General features: G+C 43.6%; 1 protein-coding gene across 2 annotated transcripts in view; it reads left to right on the forward strand.

Annotated features, from left to right (window-relative positions):
• Window positions 1-580: 580 nt before the first annotated feature.
• Window positions 581-16,749, forward strand: part of EGFLAM (EGF like, fibronectin type III and laminin G domains) — a 128,107-nt gene continuing 111,938 nt past the window's right edge. Inside the window, exon 1 of one of the 2 annotated variants that reach the window (XM_084628576.1) lies at window positions 581-900. In XM_084628576.1, coding sequence (XP_084484702.1) covers window positions 792-900 — 109 coding nt within the window. In that variant the 5' untranslated portion in view covers window positions 581-791. Of the gene's footprint in view, window positions 901-4,543; window positions 4,561-16,749 lie in introns of those variants that run through there. The other variant, XM_084628577.1, reaches the window with a different exon arrangement.

Raw genomic sequence — 16,749 nt, forward strand, 5'->3', positions numbered from 1 at the left:
CCCTTGCGCGGGGGGGGGAGGAGGAGGAGGAGGGGGAGGGCTGCGTGAGCTGCAGCGGGGGTGTCTGTGTCCCCCCCGGTCCCTTGCGCGTGGAAGGGGGGGGAGGGCTGCGCGAGCTGCAGCGGGGGTATCTGTGTCCCCCCCCGGTCCCTTTCGGGGCGGGGGAGGAGGAGGAGGAGGGGGAGGGCTGCGTGAGCTGCAGCGGGGGTGTCTGTGTCCCCCCCCGGTCCCTTGCGCGGGGAGGAGGAGGGGGGGAGGGCTGCGCGAGCTGCAGCGGGGGTATCTGTGTCCCCCCCCCGGTCCCTTTCGCGGCGGGGGAGGAGGAGGAGGAGGGGGAGGGCTGCGCGACCGCAGCGGGGGTGTCTGTATCCCCCCCGGTCCCTTGCGCGGGGGGGGGAGGAGGGGGAGGACTGCGCGACCGCAGCGGGGGTGTCTGTGTCTCCCCCGGTCCCTTGCGCGGGGTGGGCTGCGCGCTCAGGGGAGGTGTCCTGCCCACCGCGTTAGTCCCTTCCCTGCCCGCCTGCGCTCCAGGGGGCTGTAATCCCATCAAAGGGCCGGTCCCAGCCTCCTCCCTCCTGCGCGTGTGACAAGCCCCGCTGCTCGCCGCCAGCCCCACTCGCTGTCTGGTTGCTGCCGACTCCGGACGGCGGCTGCTCCCCCCTCCCCCGGGCCTCAGCCGAGCGGCTGCGGAGCAGTTCGCACCCTCCCCGGCCGCCTCGCGGTCAGCTGCCCCCCGCACGCCCAACTTCCCCAAACTTCTCTGTTTTGCGGTGGGCTGAAGGCTGGCTCCGATGGATTTACAGAGCCCAGCCCGCTGCTGCCGCTGCTTCGCTCTGCTCTTGCTGGCCTCTTGCATTGGGCACACAGCAGCTTCCAGGAGAAACATCCCCAGGAGGCAAGGTAAGAAACTCCCCCTTATCAGGGGCGAGTAGGAAGGTTTCAGCTCGGAGACTATCCCGGGGGGAAGCCCACTCTCCAGACATGCCTGTGTCTGGAGAGTGGGTGGGTAGGTAAGTGGGAACGCAAATCTGTGCATTCCCCCGGCACAGACAGGGTTAAATCCATATCACACATCTCCCCTGATGGGAAATCTGAGAGTTTTAGAATGCACTGTTTGTATTTCATTTCTTTTTAGATACAAAGAACTGTGTGAGTTGAGACAGTTTCCATATGATCTCAATTACTGGGCACCGGGGGAGAAAACCCTCCAAAGGGGGACTAGAGCCCCTCCTTGTCTTTAAACGTCTATTATTTGATCCATATTGTCAAAAGGCTCTCCATTTCCTGTTGTTAAAAATCAGAAGGGTGTTTTTTCCTCCTCTGTTTAGTTACTCTTGATGTTCTTAGATTTTTGGCGCATATGTTTTGGTCATTTGCAGCATCTCTTCCTGTTTGATCTGTCTGGCTTTCAAAAAAACCCTTGGATTTCTTTAACTGTGTGTGATCCCGATGAAGTGAGCTGTAGCCCACGAAAGCTTATGCTCAAATAAATTTGTTAGTCTCTAAGGTGCCACAAGTACTCCTTTTCTTTTTGCATCTTTTAACAGCATTTTTTACCTTTTTTAAAAAAGCTAATTAAGAAGTATTTAACTTGAAGTTTCTATCTGGTCTCAATAACTCTTTCTAAAGAGCAGTGCCTCTATAAAAAGGCAACATAAGTACAACAATTTTTTTTCTAAATTTTTTTTCTTTCATATCTGAGATGTTAAGTATTAAAGGAAAAAGTGAGGGCAAGGAAAGCAGTAATAAATATAAAAATGCTCTTAACTGACTGCATCTTTTCTTCATAAGTCTATTGTAAGGATTTAAAATTGTTTTAAAAATATTTATTTGGAACAGTAGATGTCTGTTTTGGGATTAATGATCTGTTTGTACAGTGGAAACGATACCACTTTATTTCAGAGTTTACAATCTGACTCTCAAAGTGCCTTCAGAAATAATGTTTCTATAAGGAGGGAGACACTAACAGATGGAAAAATCTGTTAGCATGAAAACAAAATAACAGTCCCAGTCGTGTTCCCATTGAAGTCAGTAGGAGTTTGTCCTTCTCATATGGCTGCTTAACGTTATTGTTTCATGATGCGTCCATTTGAAAATTAACTTGTGTCTCAGTAAAGATGGACCTGCTTCACACTCTGCTTTCGATTATTGTCTGACTGCTCCTTGTATTGAAGTGGAGGGATATCAGCTTAACAAACAGTATTCTTGGGATACACATTGTTTCATTTCATTCATTCTGAACATAGCACAAGTGCATGCAAATATAGTATTATATTGTCTCTTATTGTGGGAAAAGTCTTCAGCTCTCTATGCATTATCCAGATAGGCTACTAGAATTATCAGATACTTCTTTGCATAAATTTAAACATGATAGCCCTTCTTATTTTTAAATTTTAAATGTGTCCTCTTTTGTAAATTGTAGTTGTGACTGAAATACTAACTGCAATATTTCCTATTTAGCCCCCCAATACACTGTCCAAATTCTTCCAACATATATTTTACCAATATGTACTTTCCCCAATGTGTTATTTTCTGATCTTTGCTGATTGGCTAGGGATTTGTGTGTGCAAAGAAGACAAAGGGCCTCATTCTGATCTAGGGTGACCAGAGGTTCCGATTTTATAGGGACAGTCTTAATAAGTGGGGTTTTGTCTTATTTAGATGCTTATTACCCCCCACCCCTTGTCCCAATTTTTCCACACTTGCTATCTGGTCACCCTATTCTGATCTCATATACATGAATGCACATTAGAGGAAACTCCACTGAAATCAGTGGAGTTATATGATCAGAATCTGCCCCATTCTCTCTTTTTCCTTCTAATACAGCCTGCTTCTCCTGGCTGATTCACTGAGGTTCCAGTTCAAGAACCAAGACCTGCTGCCACTGAAATTACTGACAAAATTCTACTGGCCTCCATTCAGAGGAGGATCTGGCCCATAATTTGTGGCATTGCAGTGAACACAGGTAACACTCAGGTGAGGCTCCCAGTCAGTGGGAGGCTTACCTGCATAGTGACTGTAGGATTGGCCAGAGTATTTCTGATAGCAGAATTACTCCCAGGGCAGTGGATTATGCAGTGCCAGAGGACTGGCACATAAGTGAAAGAAAATGGACAGAAGGAGGCAGACAGTCATTGCATCAGTATGTAATTGCAACGTTTTTGTAAAGCATATTTTTGTACAGTTCATTGGATCATGACATGGAGCACGTTAAGTCAGAGCAAAGACTCCCTTCGTCCCCTACATACACTACCTTTGATCTGCAGTTGAGCTCCCACTGACGTCAATGGGATTTTTGCATGTGGATCAAGGGCAGTATATGGTCCTTGGTATTTAAAAGTTAGAGGTCTAGATACTGACCAAATATTTATGCTCCATGCAAATCACATTGTTTTCGGCTCCCTGTTGCACTCAATAGAAATGTAAAATACATATGAGGCACAAGAAATGATAAAGTCACTAGGTTTGCCAATTTGCTAATTGTATTTGCATAATTTATAAGACAGCAGTGATTATAGGAAATACTGCTGGCTGAGACAAGGAGTTCCAAAACATTGAGCCATATCCTGGTCCCTCTAAAGTCAGTGTAAGTTTTCTCATTGACTTTGTTTGGATTGGGATTGTAGATCTAGTGAATCAGATTAATTGAAAATTTGACAGACTCCATATATTTTCCTTGGTAGTATACAATATTTGTAGGATTGGATCCTTAGTTTTTATATATATTCCACAGTTTTCTTTTTTAGTTTTCACAGTTAATTTAAAATTAATCACATCTTTGTCACTCGCTGTTGTGAGAAATGCCAGTATAGTTGGAAACATAATACGTAAATACAACCTGAGCTTAAGGTCTTTATTTGACAGATGGCTAATTTTACTGGTCTGACCTTACCTCTTAGGGATCTAGTCCCGTGATCCTTGGTTAGCACAATAGCTGCCACTAAGCATTGGAGTAAATTAGATGGACAGTGGTTGCATTCAAAAAATTAAATGTGCAGTAACATTGCCACTGCTAAAGTTTACATATGCAAATGTGGCTGTATTTGTGAAGGTATCACTTAGTGGTAGTCTCTTTGTGTCCCTCAATCTTAGGTTAACACACAAGAGAACAACTGACCTAACGGAAATGTATTGATAGGCGTTCAACTAAAGTAGCTTTAATCATGGAAAAAGAAAAACTTATAATTCCTCTGCAATAATACACTAATTTTGTGTACACAACACTTTTACTGGTTGCTTATATTATGTTAATACAATTTCATTTTTTCTACCTTAAAGTGATCCTGTTTCATGTCCAAAATGATTTGTTTTCTTGCTTCTCCATTATACAAACAGATGCCACTTGTTTGTGGCAACAATTTTACAAAACCTGTGCAGGCATTTGAAAACCCACATTGCCACAAGAGTTAGAGAAGGAAATCCCTTGGGGAGTTCGTCTGCAGAAGTATGTGATTTAAATCCTACCTACATGCTGCCAAAGACTACTGGAACTGTACGTTTCCAAGAAGCCTTAGACTGAGTCCATGCTGTGAAATGCCATTTTCAATCCACTGAGAACAGGTATAGTTCTAGGTAACATGCAGCTCTGCTTCAGTCCTGCTGTTTATCATATGTTGGAAAATTAAGAATGAAAGACAACTATCATTTACTCTTACATCAAAAAGTAGTGGGTGAGGAAGAGATAAAATAGTAAAAAGGGTTTTTTTCTTTGCCCTTTTAATGCCAATAGAAAATGGGACTTGTACAAGAATTGTATCTGAGATACAACCAAAAAGGTCACACTGTGAGAGAAGTGATAAAACCAGTTCATCTTCAATGATGAGATCTGACTGAGAGGTCTTGAGGGTCAAAAGAAGAAAGGTAGTCAAACTCTCCTCAGTTTTTCAAAGTTTTCATTCCGAGTCTCATTGACAAAGATCAATTTTGTAATCCCCAGAAAGTGACAGAGAGAAATCTGTTTGTGAAGTTAAAAGTAAAAGAAACAATAACAATGCTACAACTACAGCTTACTAAATGAAACTTCAGGAATGAAAACCCTTGTGGTCAAATTCAAAACATCCTGATGAGTGCAAAACTTCTTTGCACGTGTGTTTACAGTAACATTATATATTTATTATGCAAGAGGAAATGGAACATCAGGCACATTTTAAAATAGGTTAAAATGAAGCGAGAGCCAGCGTGTGACAATAAACTGAATAGCCTGGAGTTCCCAAAAGTCTTGCAATTTTATGTTGTTTCAAATGTCTCTCTAAAGACCAACGCGGCTGCAGCAACACCTCATACATCTCCCTAAAGCTGTCACTAGTGTTTAACATTCAAACTGTTTTCTTGCTTTTGCTTTATTCATGTTCATACGTTTTTGCTCTGTGTTCTACTTTTATTCCCACTTTCAGTGGACTGGTTGCTAAAAGAGCTTAATCATGCCTTATTCCATGGTATAGTAGTAAAAATAATATAATGGATCTTAATGGCAATCTAGTTGCATGGAGGGAAGAACAGACCCCTTAGGTTGATGTTTGTGGCATTAATATGAATAACAATATACTGTGTTGTTACCTTTTTGTATACCACAATATAAAATAGAAGTCAAAAGCCTGTACTTTATAAGGCTATTGAGTAGGGCGGAACACAGAAGATAAGATTTGTATTCATTTCTGATGCTTTGGGATCAATTTTCAATTTTGATTACAAATAAATACAAATATTGGACTTGAATCTCCTGATGAACACTAATTTTTCATTGGTGTATTCCATTGGCTTCACCGCTATGAATGACAAGAGACACAGCTCCATAGCTCCTATGGAACAGATTTCCAAATTTTTCCACCATCAGGGCCAGATTTTCAGAAGCTAGCTCCCAGGTAGGCACTAAAATAAGTGGCCAGATTTTACAAAGACCTGAGTGTGGACTAGCTGAGTTCTTTAGCAAATATGACCACAACAGAAGCTTCTAGGTGGTAAGCACTTTTGAAAATCTGGCTTTTTAGATGTCTAAATAGGATCTGAACCATTTTGAAAATTTGTCTCTATCTGTGTAGATAGTTTTGTTTTCTTTGGAAAGGAAATTGCTTTCTGTTATATTTTTTTTAAATATTTTGGACTCTACTGGACAACATTATAGCCTGAGAAGCCCCAGGCTGGCAGGAACCCTGAGCTACCTGTACATCCCGCCCCCTTGCCGCTAGAGGAGCCCTGGGCCGGCCAGGCCCAAGCAGCCCCAGCCCAGCGTTCCACAGCAGCAGCTTCAGCTAGGGAAGGCAGAGCCTACCCACTGCCCATGGAAGTGAATAACCCTACCCCACCCATCCAGCAATCACAACATTCCTCTTTTAAAAAAAAGGGGGGGAAGGGAAGCTGCCAGTTGATCTCCCCCTCACCCACCCAAATGCTCTACAAAGGTTCCACATACACGTTTTTTCAGAGGACTTTCCCCTAGACTGTCAGGATTTGGGAGTCTGTCCAAGACATACAGGATTTTTGAAGGCATTTTCAGAAAAGAATTGGTGTGGGGACTCCCTTCAGCTCCCTGGAATTTTAAGTTAGCTTAATGTGAACAGAATAGTCTGGTTCCCAACAGTGCTCTGAAGAGGAAGAATAGTCTTGGAATTAAGGCATTAGCATGGGTCTTGGGAAATATTTGTTAACTTCCTGATGCTGCCACAGACTTCCTCTGTGACCTGAAGGAAATCACTTAATTTCTCTGTGCCTCGGTTTCCCATCTGAAAAATGAGGATAGCGATACTTTCTTACTCCACCCTTTTTCTGTCTTGCCTCATTAGATTATAAACTGTTCATAGGACAGCTTGTTTCTTAGTATATGCTTCTGCAGTGCCTAGCACAAGGCGACCCCGATCTCAGTTAAGGCTTGTAGGCAGTACCATAATACAGACAATAATAATGCTTGAAGGTCTCCTTGTCCTCCAAGGCTTCCCTGAGAAATGCTCTGCACTTACAGCAGTGCCACTGTAGCATTTCAAGTGTACACAAGCCCTGAGATAAAATGCTAGGGGAGCTCAGAAGAATTATTTCCTGGATCAATCTTGCTTTAGGACTCAATCTTACAAACAGTTACACCTGTAAGGAACCTTATACATATGAGCAGCCTCTTTGATTTTTAATAGGACTATTCAAGTGAGTAAAATTGCTTGTGTAGCTGTTTGCAGGATTGGACCCCAAAGCAAGACTGATTTGGCCTTTTCACATTATTTCTATCACTGAGTAATTGAAATACTAATGTGAAAAGACCACCCATAAATTTACTCATATGAGCTCCATTTAAAATCAAAAGGGTTACTCATGTAACTAAAGTTACTTAGATGAGTAAGTCTTTGCAGGAATGGGCCCTTCATTTGGTGTGTGTGTGTGTATATATATTCAGCTAATGTTATAGAAAAAGTTAGTTTAAGCATTAAAGAATACATGAGTCAATGTAATTATGCTGAGCTGAAGCATTTGCCAAAAAGTATGTAAACATCAACCAGTGTTGTGTGATCATCTAATGAAAAGTGTGGACATAAGAGGGGCAGAGTTATGTTTGTGTGACTTTAATTCCAAATTCCCTGATTTGTTTGGAAAAAAAATCCATCTGGGAAACTTATTCACGTGAGTAGTCCTGATTCCAGTAAGCAAGCCCACTGAAGTCAAAGAAAATACTCATCTGAATAAGTGTCCAGCATTGGGCCCACCGAGTATCATTTTTTCCTTTAATTTTTTGTAAGGAATATAATATATTATATTACACAATATAAAAGGGAAAAACATATTTAGTTAGTTGCTCATTTAAAAAAAAAACACCTGTGTTTGTTTGACTGTCCAAACTAATGAAAAAAGCTGAATATTATTTCTTTGAACTTTACAAAAAACATTTACCTCTGGGATGAAATGCATGGGAAACTTCATTCCCAAAAGTAATTGCTTCAGAAAGGAATAAGCCACTGAAAATAAGGGCTTAGAATAAAAATGCCGTGTCGACTATAACTAGAACAAAAACAGTTAATGATGCACTCTGTAGTAATCCATAAAATCACCAAGCCTGATATGTATTGTGTAGAATACATACAGTGAGTGTCCCCGTCGTGACGCATGTGAGAGTGCCATTGAGTTCAATGCAATACATCCATGAGTAAGGATCACTCGTGAATAAAAGTTTGCAGGTCCTAGGTCCTGAATGAAGGATTATCCTTCCTTGTGAAAAGAAAAGGAGTACTTGTGGCACCTTAGAGACTAACCGATTTATTTGAGCAGAAGCTTTCGTGAGCTACAGCTCACTTCACAGTATGCATCCGATGAAGTGAGCTGTAGCTCACAAAAGCTTATGCTCAGATAAATTGGTTAGTCTCTAAGGTGCCACAAGTACTCCTTTTCTTTTTGCGAATACAGACTAACACGGCTGTTACTCTGAAACCTTCCTTGTGCGGAATCTGTTCCAGTAAGATACTGATCCAGGAGCTCTATACCCAAAAGCAGTATAGCAACTTATCAGATCAAAGGAGAAACTTTTTTTTCTATTGTCTGTGTAGTGTGATATTCAAAAGATACAGGCATAGCAAACACTCCTTTCTTCCTAGGAGATCGCTCATACAAATGTTACCAGAAGCCACCCTGTCTAGCTTTCAAACCTGGATAAAATCAACCATATTAAAAACAGAACAGACTTGCTCGTTCAAGCACCCAGGTACTCTCAACTTTCTGACAGGTTTCAGAGTAGCAGCCGTGTTAGTTTGTATCCTCAAAAAGAAAAGGAATACTTGTGGCACCTTAGAGATTAACCAATTTATTTGAGCATAAGCTTTCGTGAGCTACAGCTCACTTCATCGGATGCATGCGGTGGAAAATTCAGTGGGGAGATTTTATATACACAGAGAACATGAAACAATGCCACTACATGCATCCGATAAAGTGGGCTGTAGCCCATGAAAGCTGATGCGCAAATAAATTTGTTAGTCTCTAAGGTGCCACAAGTCCTCCTGTTCTTTTCTCAACTTCCTGTGACTCTCAGATATTGTGGTGATAAGCGCCTTACAAAACCCTATGCCAAAAAGATAGATAATCTCTTTTGGTTCATGATGCAATTACATGTCTGGTTTATCATTATTTGAGTTTGCTTTACAGGTAATATAGCTCATAAATCGCTGTTCAGGTGACGATGACAAGCGGAGAAGGGTTATTCTCATGAAAAAAAGGCTGAGCCGCGCTCAGTCTGACTAACAATGTCCAAGCTCTTAGCGGGTCTGGAGACTGGCATATCAAACCCAGACAGAGTCTCACGTCTGAAAAAATTCCAGGTCCAAATTAGCTCTCATGCCTCTCTTGGTTTTCAGAGTCATTTAAAATTACTGGCACCTGTGAGAGTGATCATGCAATCAAATTCACATCTGTGAACATTTAGAACATCGCAGTTTGATGTCTTTCTACAATTAGTGGAAATGAACACACTGTAAATGTTCAGCATGCTGTTTTCAAATACCGAAGGCACTTCGTTTCTTCTGACGTGTCAATGGCATTAGTCCAAGTGTAACCCTTCTGCCAGGTGGTGCCGGCAGCAGCCAGTACTAGGTTCAATATCTAGGGGTTCCTTTACAAAAACACAGCACAGAACTGGCTTGAGCCCCACCTAGTAACCTGGGGAAATTACACACCACCCCTGGGCGCCTCTGAAAGGCAATACTTCCCTTCTCATAAGCACAGCATCTGAGTGTAGAAAATAAACTTTTAATGAAAGGAGGGAAGTCACCCAACATTAATTAGGGAAAATGCCACAAGCAGGATTCATAATCATAAAACTGTCAGCAGGACACCTGCCCCAGAGTGCGTGGGGCAGGGCCTTCTGCCTCATGTTCTTGGGTTCTACAACCAAAAGTTCCTTTTCTGTGCCCCTCTCTGCTCCCTCACCACACCCCACTCGTAGTGGTTGTCCTTGGTCAGTGAGGACCCAGGGTTCAGAGGTGCATCTGTGTGAGTTCACCTCCCACCCAGGAAGAAGGCACCTTGCTTGCTTCACCATCTGAGCACTTGCTCTGGCTGGCCACGCTGACAGCCGCGGTTCCTCTCTGGCGACCGCCCTGCCAGCTTCTCACTCTGTTCCGCTTGCCAGTCACCTTCTGCCACCTGCCTCTCTGCTGTGACCTCTGTAGGTCAGTCTCTTGAGGTTTCACCCAGCTCTTTGTGATTTTCAGGTCTTAGGCTGGGCAGAAAAGCTGTCCCACCGCAAGTGATTGTCAGCTCTTTTGAGCACTTAGAATAGCAAAAGGCTCCTAATGAAGCCTATTTGGCTCTATCTTTGAACAGTGAGGAGGAACAGGTTAAGCCAGACCAGGGACCTTTAGGGAGAGTCTGTTCCTCCTGGCTGGGACTCCTGTCCCCACCCCTCTTACTTTCACAGGGGTCTGGCATTTGAGCCCCTGGTTTAACTAGGTTCTTTCAGCTTAGGACGACCCGCTCAATCGGGAAAGTTAAAGCACAGTTCTGCTCCTCTTTATTCATACAAGAAAGACAACAACATTGATAACAGCATTTCATTACCCTTGCATTCAGTACTAAAGGGATTTGTAACCCAACACCAGCCAAAGTTGATCACTTTGAGCAACATTGCTCTATCTGCTGGATATCTAGGCAGAGTGGGTGTATTCATGTAAATACAATTCGCTCCTGAAGTCTCTCCCCATCCCAGCTAGCTGTCAGGGGAGAACTCATTCAGACCCTGCTTACACAAATATAAAATTTGAAAACAAAGCTGGTTTTGAGTTAGCTGAGCTCAAAAATCATCTGAAAAAATCCTTATTATTAGGGTTGCCACTTACCTGGGAGGCAGTGACCATGAGATGGTCAGGTTCAGGATCCTTGACACAAGGAAGAAAGGAGAGCAGCAGAATACGGACCCTGGACTTCAGAAAAGCAGACTTTGACGCCCTCAGGGAACTGATGGACAGGATCCCCTGGGAGAATAACATGAAGGGGAAAGGAGTCCAGGAGAGCTGGCGGTATTTTAAAGAATCCTGATTGAGGTTGCAGGAACAAACCATCCCGATGTGTAGAAAGAATAGTAAATATGGCAGGTGACCAGCTTGACTTAACATTGAAAACCTTGCTGATCTTAAACACAGAAAAGAAGCTTACAAGAAGTGGAAGCTTGGACAAATGACCAGGGAGGAGTATAAAAATATTGCTCAGGCATGCAGGAGTGAAATCAGGAAGGCCAAATCAAACTTGGAGTTGCAGCTAGCAAGGGAATGTTCAGAGTAACAAGAAGGGTTGTCATAAATATAAAGGGAAGGGTAAACCCCTTTAAAATCCCTCCTGGCCAGAGGAAAAATCCTCTTACCTGTAAAGGGTTAAGAAGCTAAAGGTAACCTTGGTGGCACCTGACCAAAATGACCAATGAGGAGACAAGATACTTTCAAAAGCTGGGAGGAAGGAGAAGAACAAAGGATCTGTGTCTGTCTGTATGATGCTTTTGCCAAGGACAGAACAGGAATGGAGTCTTAGAACTTAGTAAGTCATCTAGCTTGGTATGTGTTAGATTATGATTTCTTTAAATGGCTGAGAAAATAGCTGTGCTGAATAGAATGAATATTCCTGTCTGTGTGTCTTTTTTGTAACTTAAGGTTTTGCCTAGAGGGATTCTCTATGTTTTGAATCTAATTACCCTGTAAGGTATCTACCATCCTGATTTTACAGAGGTGATTCTTTTACTTCTATTAAAAGTCTTCTTGTAAGAAAACTGAATGCTTTTTCATTGTTCTAAGATCCAAGGGTTTGGGTCTGTGGTCACCTATGCAAATTGGCGAGGATTTTTACCAAATCTTCCCCAGGAAGTGGGGTGCAAGGGTTGGGAGGATTTTGGAGGGAAAGACGTGTCCAAACTACGTTTCCCAGTAAACCCAGATAAAGTTTGGTGGTGGCAGTGGAAATCCAAGGGTAAAATAATGTTGTACCTTGGGGAAGTTTTAACCTAAGCTGGTAAAAGTAAGCTTAGGAGGTTTTCATGCAGATCCCCACATCTGTACCCTAGAGTTCAGAGTGAGGAAGGAACCTTGACAAGGTTTCTACAGGTATGTTAGCAACACAAAGAAGGTCAGGGAAAGTGTGGGACCCTTACCGAATGGGGGAGGCAACCTAGTGACAGAGGATGTGGAAAAAGCTAATGTACTCAATGCTTTTTTCACCTCTGTCTTCATGAACAAGATCAGCTCCCAGACCACTGCATTGGGCAGCACAATATGGGGAGGAGGTGACCAGCCCTCTGTGGAGAAAGAAGTGGTTCAGGACTATTTAGAAAAGCTGGATGAGCACAAGTCCATGGGGCTGGATGCACTGCATCCGAGAGTGCTAAAGGAGTTGGTGGATGTGATTGCAGAGCCATTGGCCATTATCTTTGAAAACTCATGGTGATCGGGCGAGGTCCTGGATGACTGGAAAAAGGCTAATGTAGTGCCCATCTTTAAAAAAGGGAAAGAGGAGGATCCGGGAAACTACAGGCCAATCAGCCTCACCTCAGTCCCTGAAAAAATCATGAAGCAGGTCCTCAGCTAATCAATTTTGAAGCACTTAGAGGAGAGGAAAGTGATCAGGAACAGTCAGCATGGATTCACCAAGGGCAAGTCATGCCTGACTAATCTAATTGCCTTCTATGATGAGATAACTGGCTCTGTGGATGAGGGGAAAGCAGTGGATGTGTTGTTCCTTGATTTTAGAAAAGCTTTTGACATGGTCTCCCACAGTATTCTTGCAGCAAGTTAAAAAATTATGGGCTGGATGAATGGACTATAAGGTGGATAGAAAGCTGGCTAGATTGTCGGGCTCAACAGGTAGTGATCAATGGCTCCATGGCTAGTTGGCAGCCGGTATCAAGCGGAGGGCCCCAAGGGTCGGTCCTGGGGCCAGTTTTGTTCAATATCTTCATTAATGATCTGGAGGATGGCATGGATTGCACCCTCAGCAAGTTTGCAGATGACACTAAATTGGGAGGAGTGGTAGATACACTGGAGCGTAGGGATAGGATACAGAGGGACTTAGACAAATTAGAGGATTGGGCCAAAAGAAATCTGATGAGGTTCTACAAGGACAAGTGCAGAGTCCTGCACTTAGGAAGGAAGAATCCTATGCACTGCTACAGACTAGGGACCGAGCAGCTAGGCAGCAGTTCTGCAGAAAAGGACCTAGGGGTTATTGTGGACGAGATGCTGGATATGAGTCAACAGTGTGCCCTTGTTGCCATGAAGGCTAACAGCATTTTGGTCTGTATAAGTAGGAGCATTGCTAGCAGATCAAGGGACGTGATCATTCCCCTCTATTTGGTATTGATGAGGTCTCATCTGGAGTACTGTGTCCAGTTTTGGGCTCCACACTACAAGAAGGATGTGGAAAAATTGGAAAGAGTCCAGTGGAGGACAACAAAAATGATTAGGGGTCTGGAGCACATGACTTATGAGGAGAGGCTGAGGGAACTGGGATTATTTAGTCTGCAGAAGAGAAGAATGAAGGGGGATTTGATAGCTGCTTTCAACTATCTGAAAGGGGGTTCCAAAGAGGATGGATCTAGACTGTTCTCAGTGGTACCAGGTGCTAGAACAAGGAGTAATGGTCTCAAGTTGCAGTGGGGGAGGTTTAGGTTGGATATTAGGAAAAACTTTTTCACTAGGAGGGTGGTGAAGCACTAGAATAGGTTACCTAGGGCGGTGGTGGAATCTCCTTCCTTAGAAGTTTTTAAGGTCAGGCTTGACAAAGCCCTGGCTGGGATGATTTAGTTGGTGTTGGTCCTGCTTTGAGCAGGGGGTTGGACGAGATGACCTCCTGAGGTCCCTTCCAACTCTGATATTCTATGATTCTATGATTTCAGGTTCCCAAAAAGAGAACACTGCTGGGACGGGGGGAGCTGGAAGTGGGGGAGCTGGAGGGAGGGGTACAGTTTGAGGGTGCTGGAGAGGCTATTTGGGGGGTATGGACGGGATATTTGTGTACTTGGAGGGAGCACCTGGGGGGTGCTGGATGCGGTACCTGGAGGCTGTTGGAGTGGGTACGTGAGGCCTCACTCTCGAGGTGGGGGGCAGTGTCGCTCTGTGTCATGGAGGCAGGGTGGCTGTGAAAGCTCAGAATGCGGCACCAGCCATTCTGTCAATGCATCCCTGCACGACCCCTCCCCAAGGCTGGGAGCCAGGGCCTGAGTGAGCTGCATCTGGCAGCTGTGGCTACAGGGAAGGGACTGATCAGCTGGGGATGGACCAATTCAGGGTTCAGGGACAGCTCTTTCTGAGTTGCAGTGTCTGCTCTGCAAAAATCCTGGACATTGCCTCTTATTTGTAAAATCCAACTGGACAGAAAATGGAGCATCAAAAAAGAGGAAATGTCTGGGGAAAACCCGGACATATGGTAACCCTACTTATTATTATATTTTAAAACCTTTTAAAGAGTTATTTCATAGAATCATAGAATATCAGGGTTGGAAGGGACCTCAGGAGGTCATCTAGTCCAACCCCCTGCTCAAAGCAGGACCAATCCCCAATTAAATCATCCCAGCCAGGGCTTTGTCAAGCCTGACCTTAAAAACTTCTAAGGAAGGAGATTCCACCACCTCCCTAGGTAACGCATTCCAGTGTTTCACCACCCTCCTAGTGAAAAAGTTTTTCCTAATATCCAACCTAAACCTCCCCCACTGCAACTTGAGACCATTACTCCTTGTCCTGTCATCTTCTACCACTGAGAATAGTCTAGAACCATCCTCTTTGGAACCACCTCTCAGGTAGTTGAAAGCAGCTATCAAATCCCCCCTCATTCTTCTCTTCTGCAGACTAAACAATCCCAGGTCCCCCAGATTCTCCTCATAAGTCATGTGTCCAGACCCCTAATAATTTTTGTCGCCCTTCGCTGGACTCTCTCCAATTTTTCCACATCCGTCTTGTAGTGTGGGACCCAAACCTGGACACAGTACTCCAGATGAGGCCTCACCAATGTCAAATAGAGGGGAACGATCATGTGGCAGGGTGGGAGAGGAAGAGGAGAAGAATTTTTGAGAATTTCCCCAGAATTAATTTCTGGGCTTAGGCCAAGCATAAGAAATTTTAATCTAAAAGGTCACTTCAGAAGAAAAAAAAACACACAAACAAAACCAAAATAGCATAATGATTGAAAATAGGGGTTTAGGACCAAAACTTATTTGACTTCAGAGGGAGCTCTCTGCAGAGATCAGTGGCTAAAATTTGGTTCTTGGAATAGAAGTTCTGTCTCTGGTTTCATGTACCACATGCTGGGTAATAACAGGAGAGGACTCCATGTGTATAAAAATAAACTCTTTATTAAGAAAACAATTTGTATAGATGCTGCAAGTGCAGCATTTTAGCCATGTGCACACAGGCTGACTTCGTGGTGGTTTCTCCAAACTTTTTCCTCCTACAACCCGTGCTCCTCCCTCCAAGCTCCATGCAGGTTGCTACAGTCTCCAACTTAAACATAGTGTCATGGTAGCAACACTATAACATCATGAATTGCAATGTCAAGAACTGCAGCTCTCTCTCCATATGCGTCTCAGTGGATGCGACATGACACCCATGGATTATAACATTTAGCCATTTGTGACTTTGGGCTAGAGGGCAAAGCTGCTCCAGTGATAATGAAAAAAGAAACTGAGAGAATGATAGGGGAAAACACCTCACTGCTGGCAAAAGAAAGAGCTAGTATATGAGATTGGGTAGAGGAAAGAATGAAAACCTTTGTAGGAGCTGAGGATGAGAAAGCTTCAGTGAGGAGGAAGAGGGAACTGCACTGCCCAAGTGCTCAGACAAATGCATTCATAAAATGCAAAGCTGGAGAACAGAATCCCCAACTGCTTATGATTCATGGCTCCTGTAGTTATTGTGGGAACAGTGGATGCAGCTGACATAAAGTTTTGGGCCAGTAGGTCCTAACTCTGTGGACCCACTAGATGTGCCCTGGCCATCTGATAATCCCCCAGTCTGTATTCCTGCACAGATAGCCAGTGTGAAGTTTGCCTCTGTTCTGCCCAAATAGGTTCTTCACTGTCTAGACTCCCCCATGGTGTTTCCCTGGTGTGTTGGACCACATTATGGGGAAGCAGGTGGAGTGTGACCTTAGTGACAGCAAAGGACAGTGAAATTGATTCTTTTGCCCATTCTACACACAGGAGCTGTAGTCTGGGAAGAAATTAGTTTTCTACCTTTCAAAATGGATGTCCTGCCTGGCCTTCCATGCCCTTTGGCAATCACTAGCCTTAGCTAAAATCTCAGTTGTGTTTGTGCCAATCCCCTCTTCTGTAATCAGTTTATGCTAAGTATGCAGTAGCATTTACCTGTGCCTCATTGTTAATGCTCAAAAGGGGTGGGATGGGTTTGTTAATGAAAGTAAGTAGGTTAGATTTCTTCACTTCTGCCAGAAGCACTAGTTACCTCAAATTTCTGGCTCTTGCTTGATTTTCAAATTTCTCTAGTCTCCGCTCTGCATTTTCACAGAATTCAGTTACACACACAGAAGAAGCTTAAGGCCTGAATTTTCAAAAGAGACTAGTGATTTTGGATGCCTCCATTTTTGGTGACACCTCAAAGGGGCCTGATTTGATTTGAGGCCTGAGACACCTCAAAGGGGGCAGGTACTCAACACTTTTTGAAAATCAGTCCCCTTCAGCCTGTCTCTAGTTGAATACCAAAAACTGAGACAATCAAAATCACTAGTCACTTTTGAAAATTTACATTTCTTACAGCACTTTTTCTGTTACATAGTTTTCTTCAGGTCCCCACATGC

The sequence above is a fragment of the Lepidochelys olivacea genome, assembly GCF_965140295.1.
Source record: "Lepidochelys olivacea isolate rLepOli2 genome assembly, chromosome: 5".
Lineage (NCBI taxonomy): Eukaryota > Metazoa > Chordata > Testudines > Cheloniidae > Lepidochelys > Lepidochelys olivacea.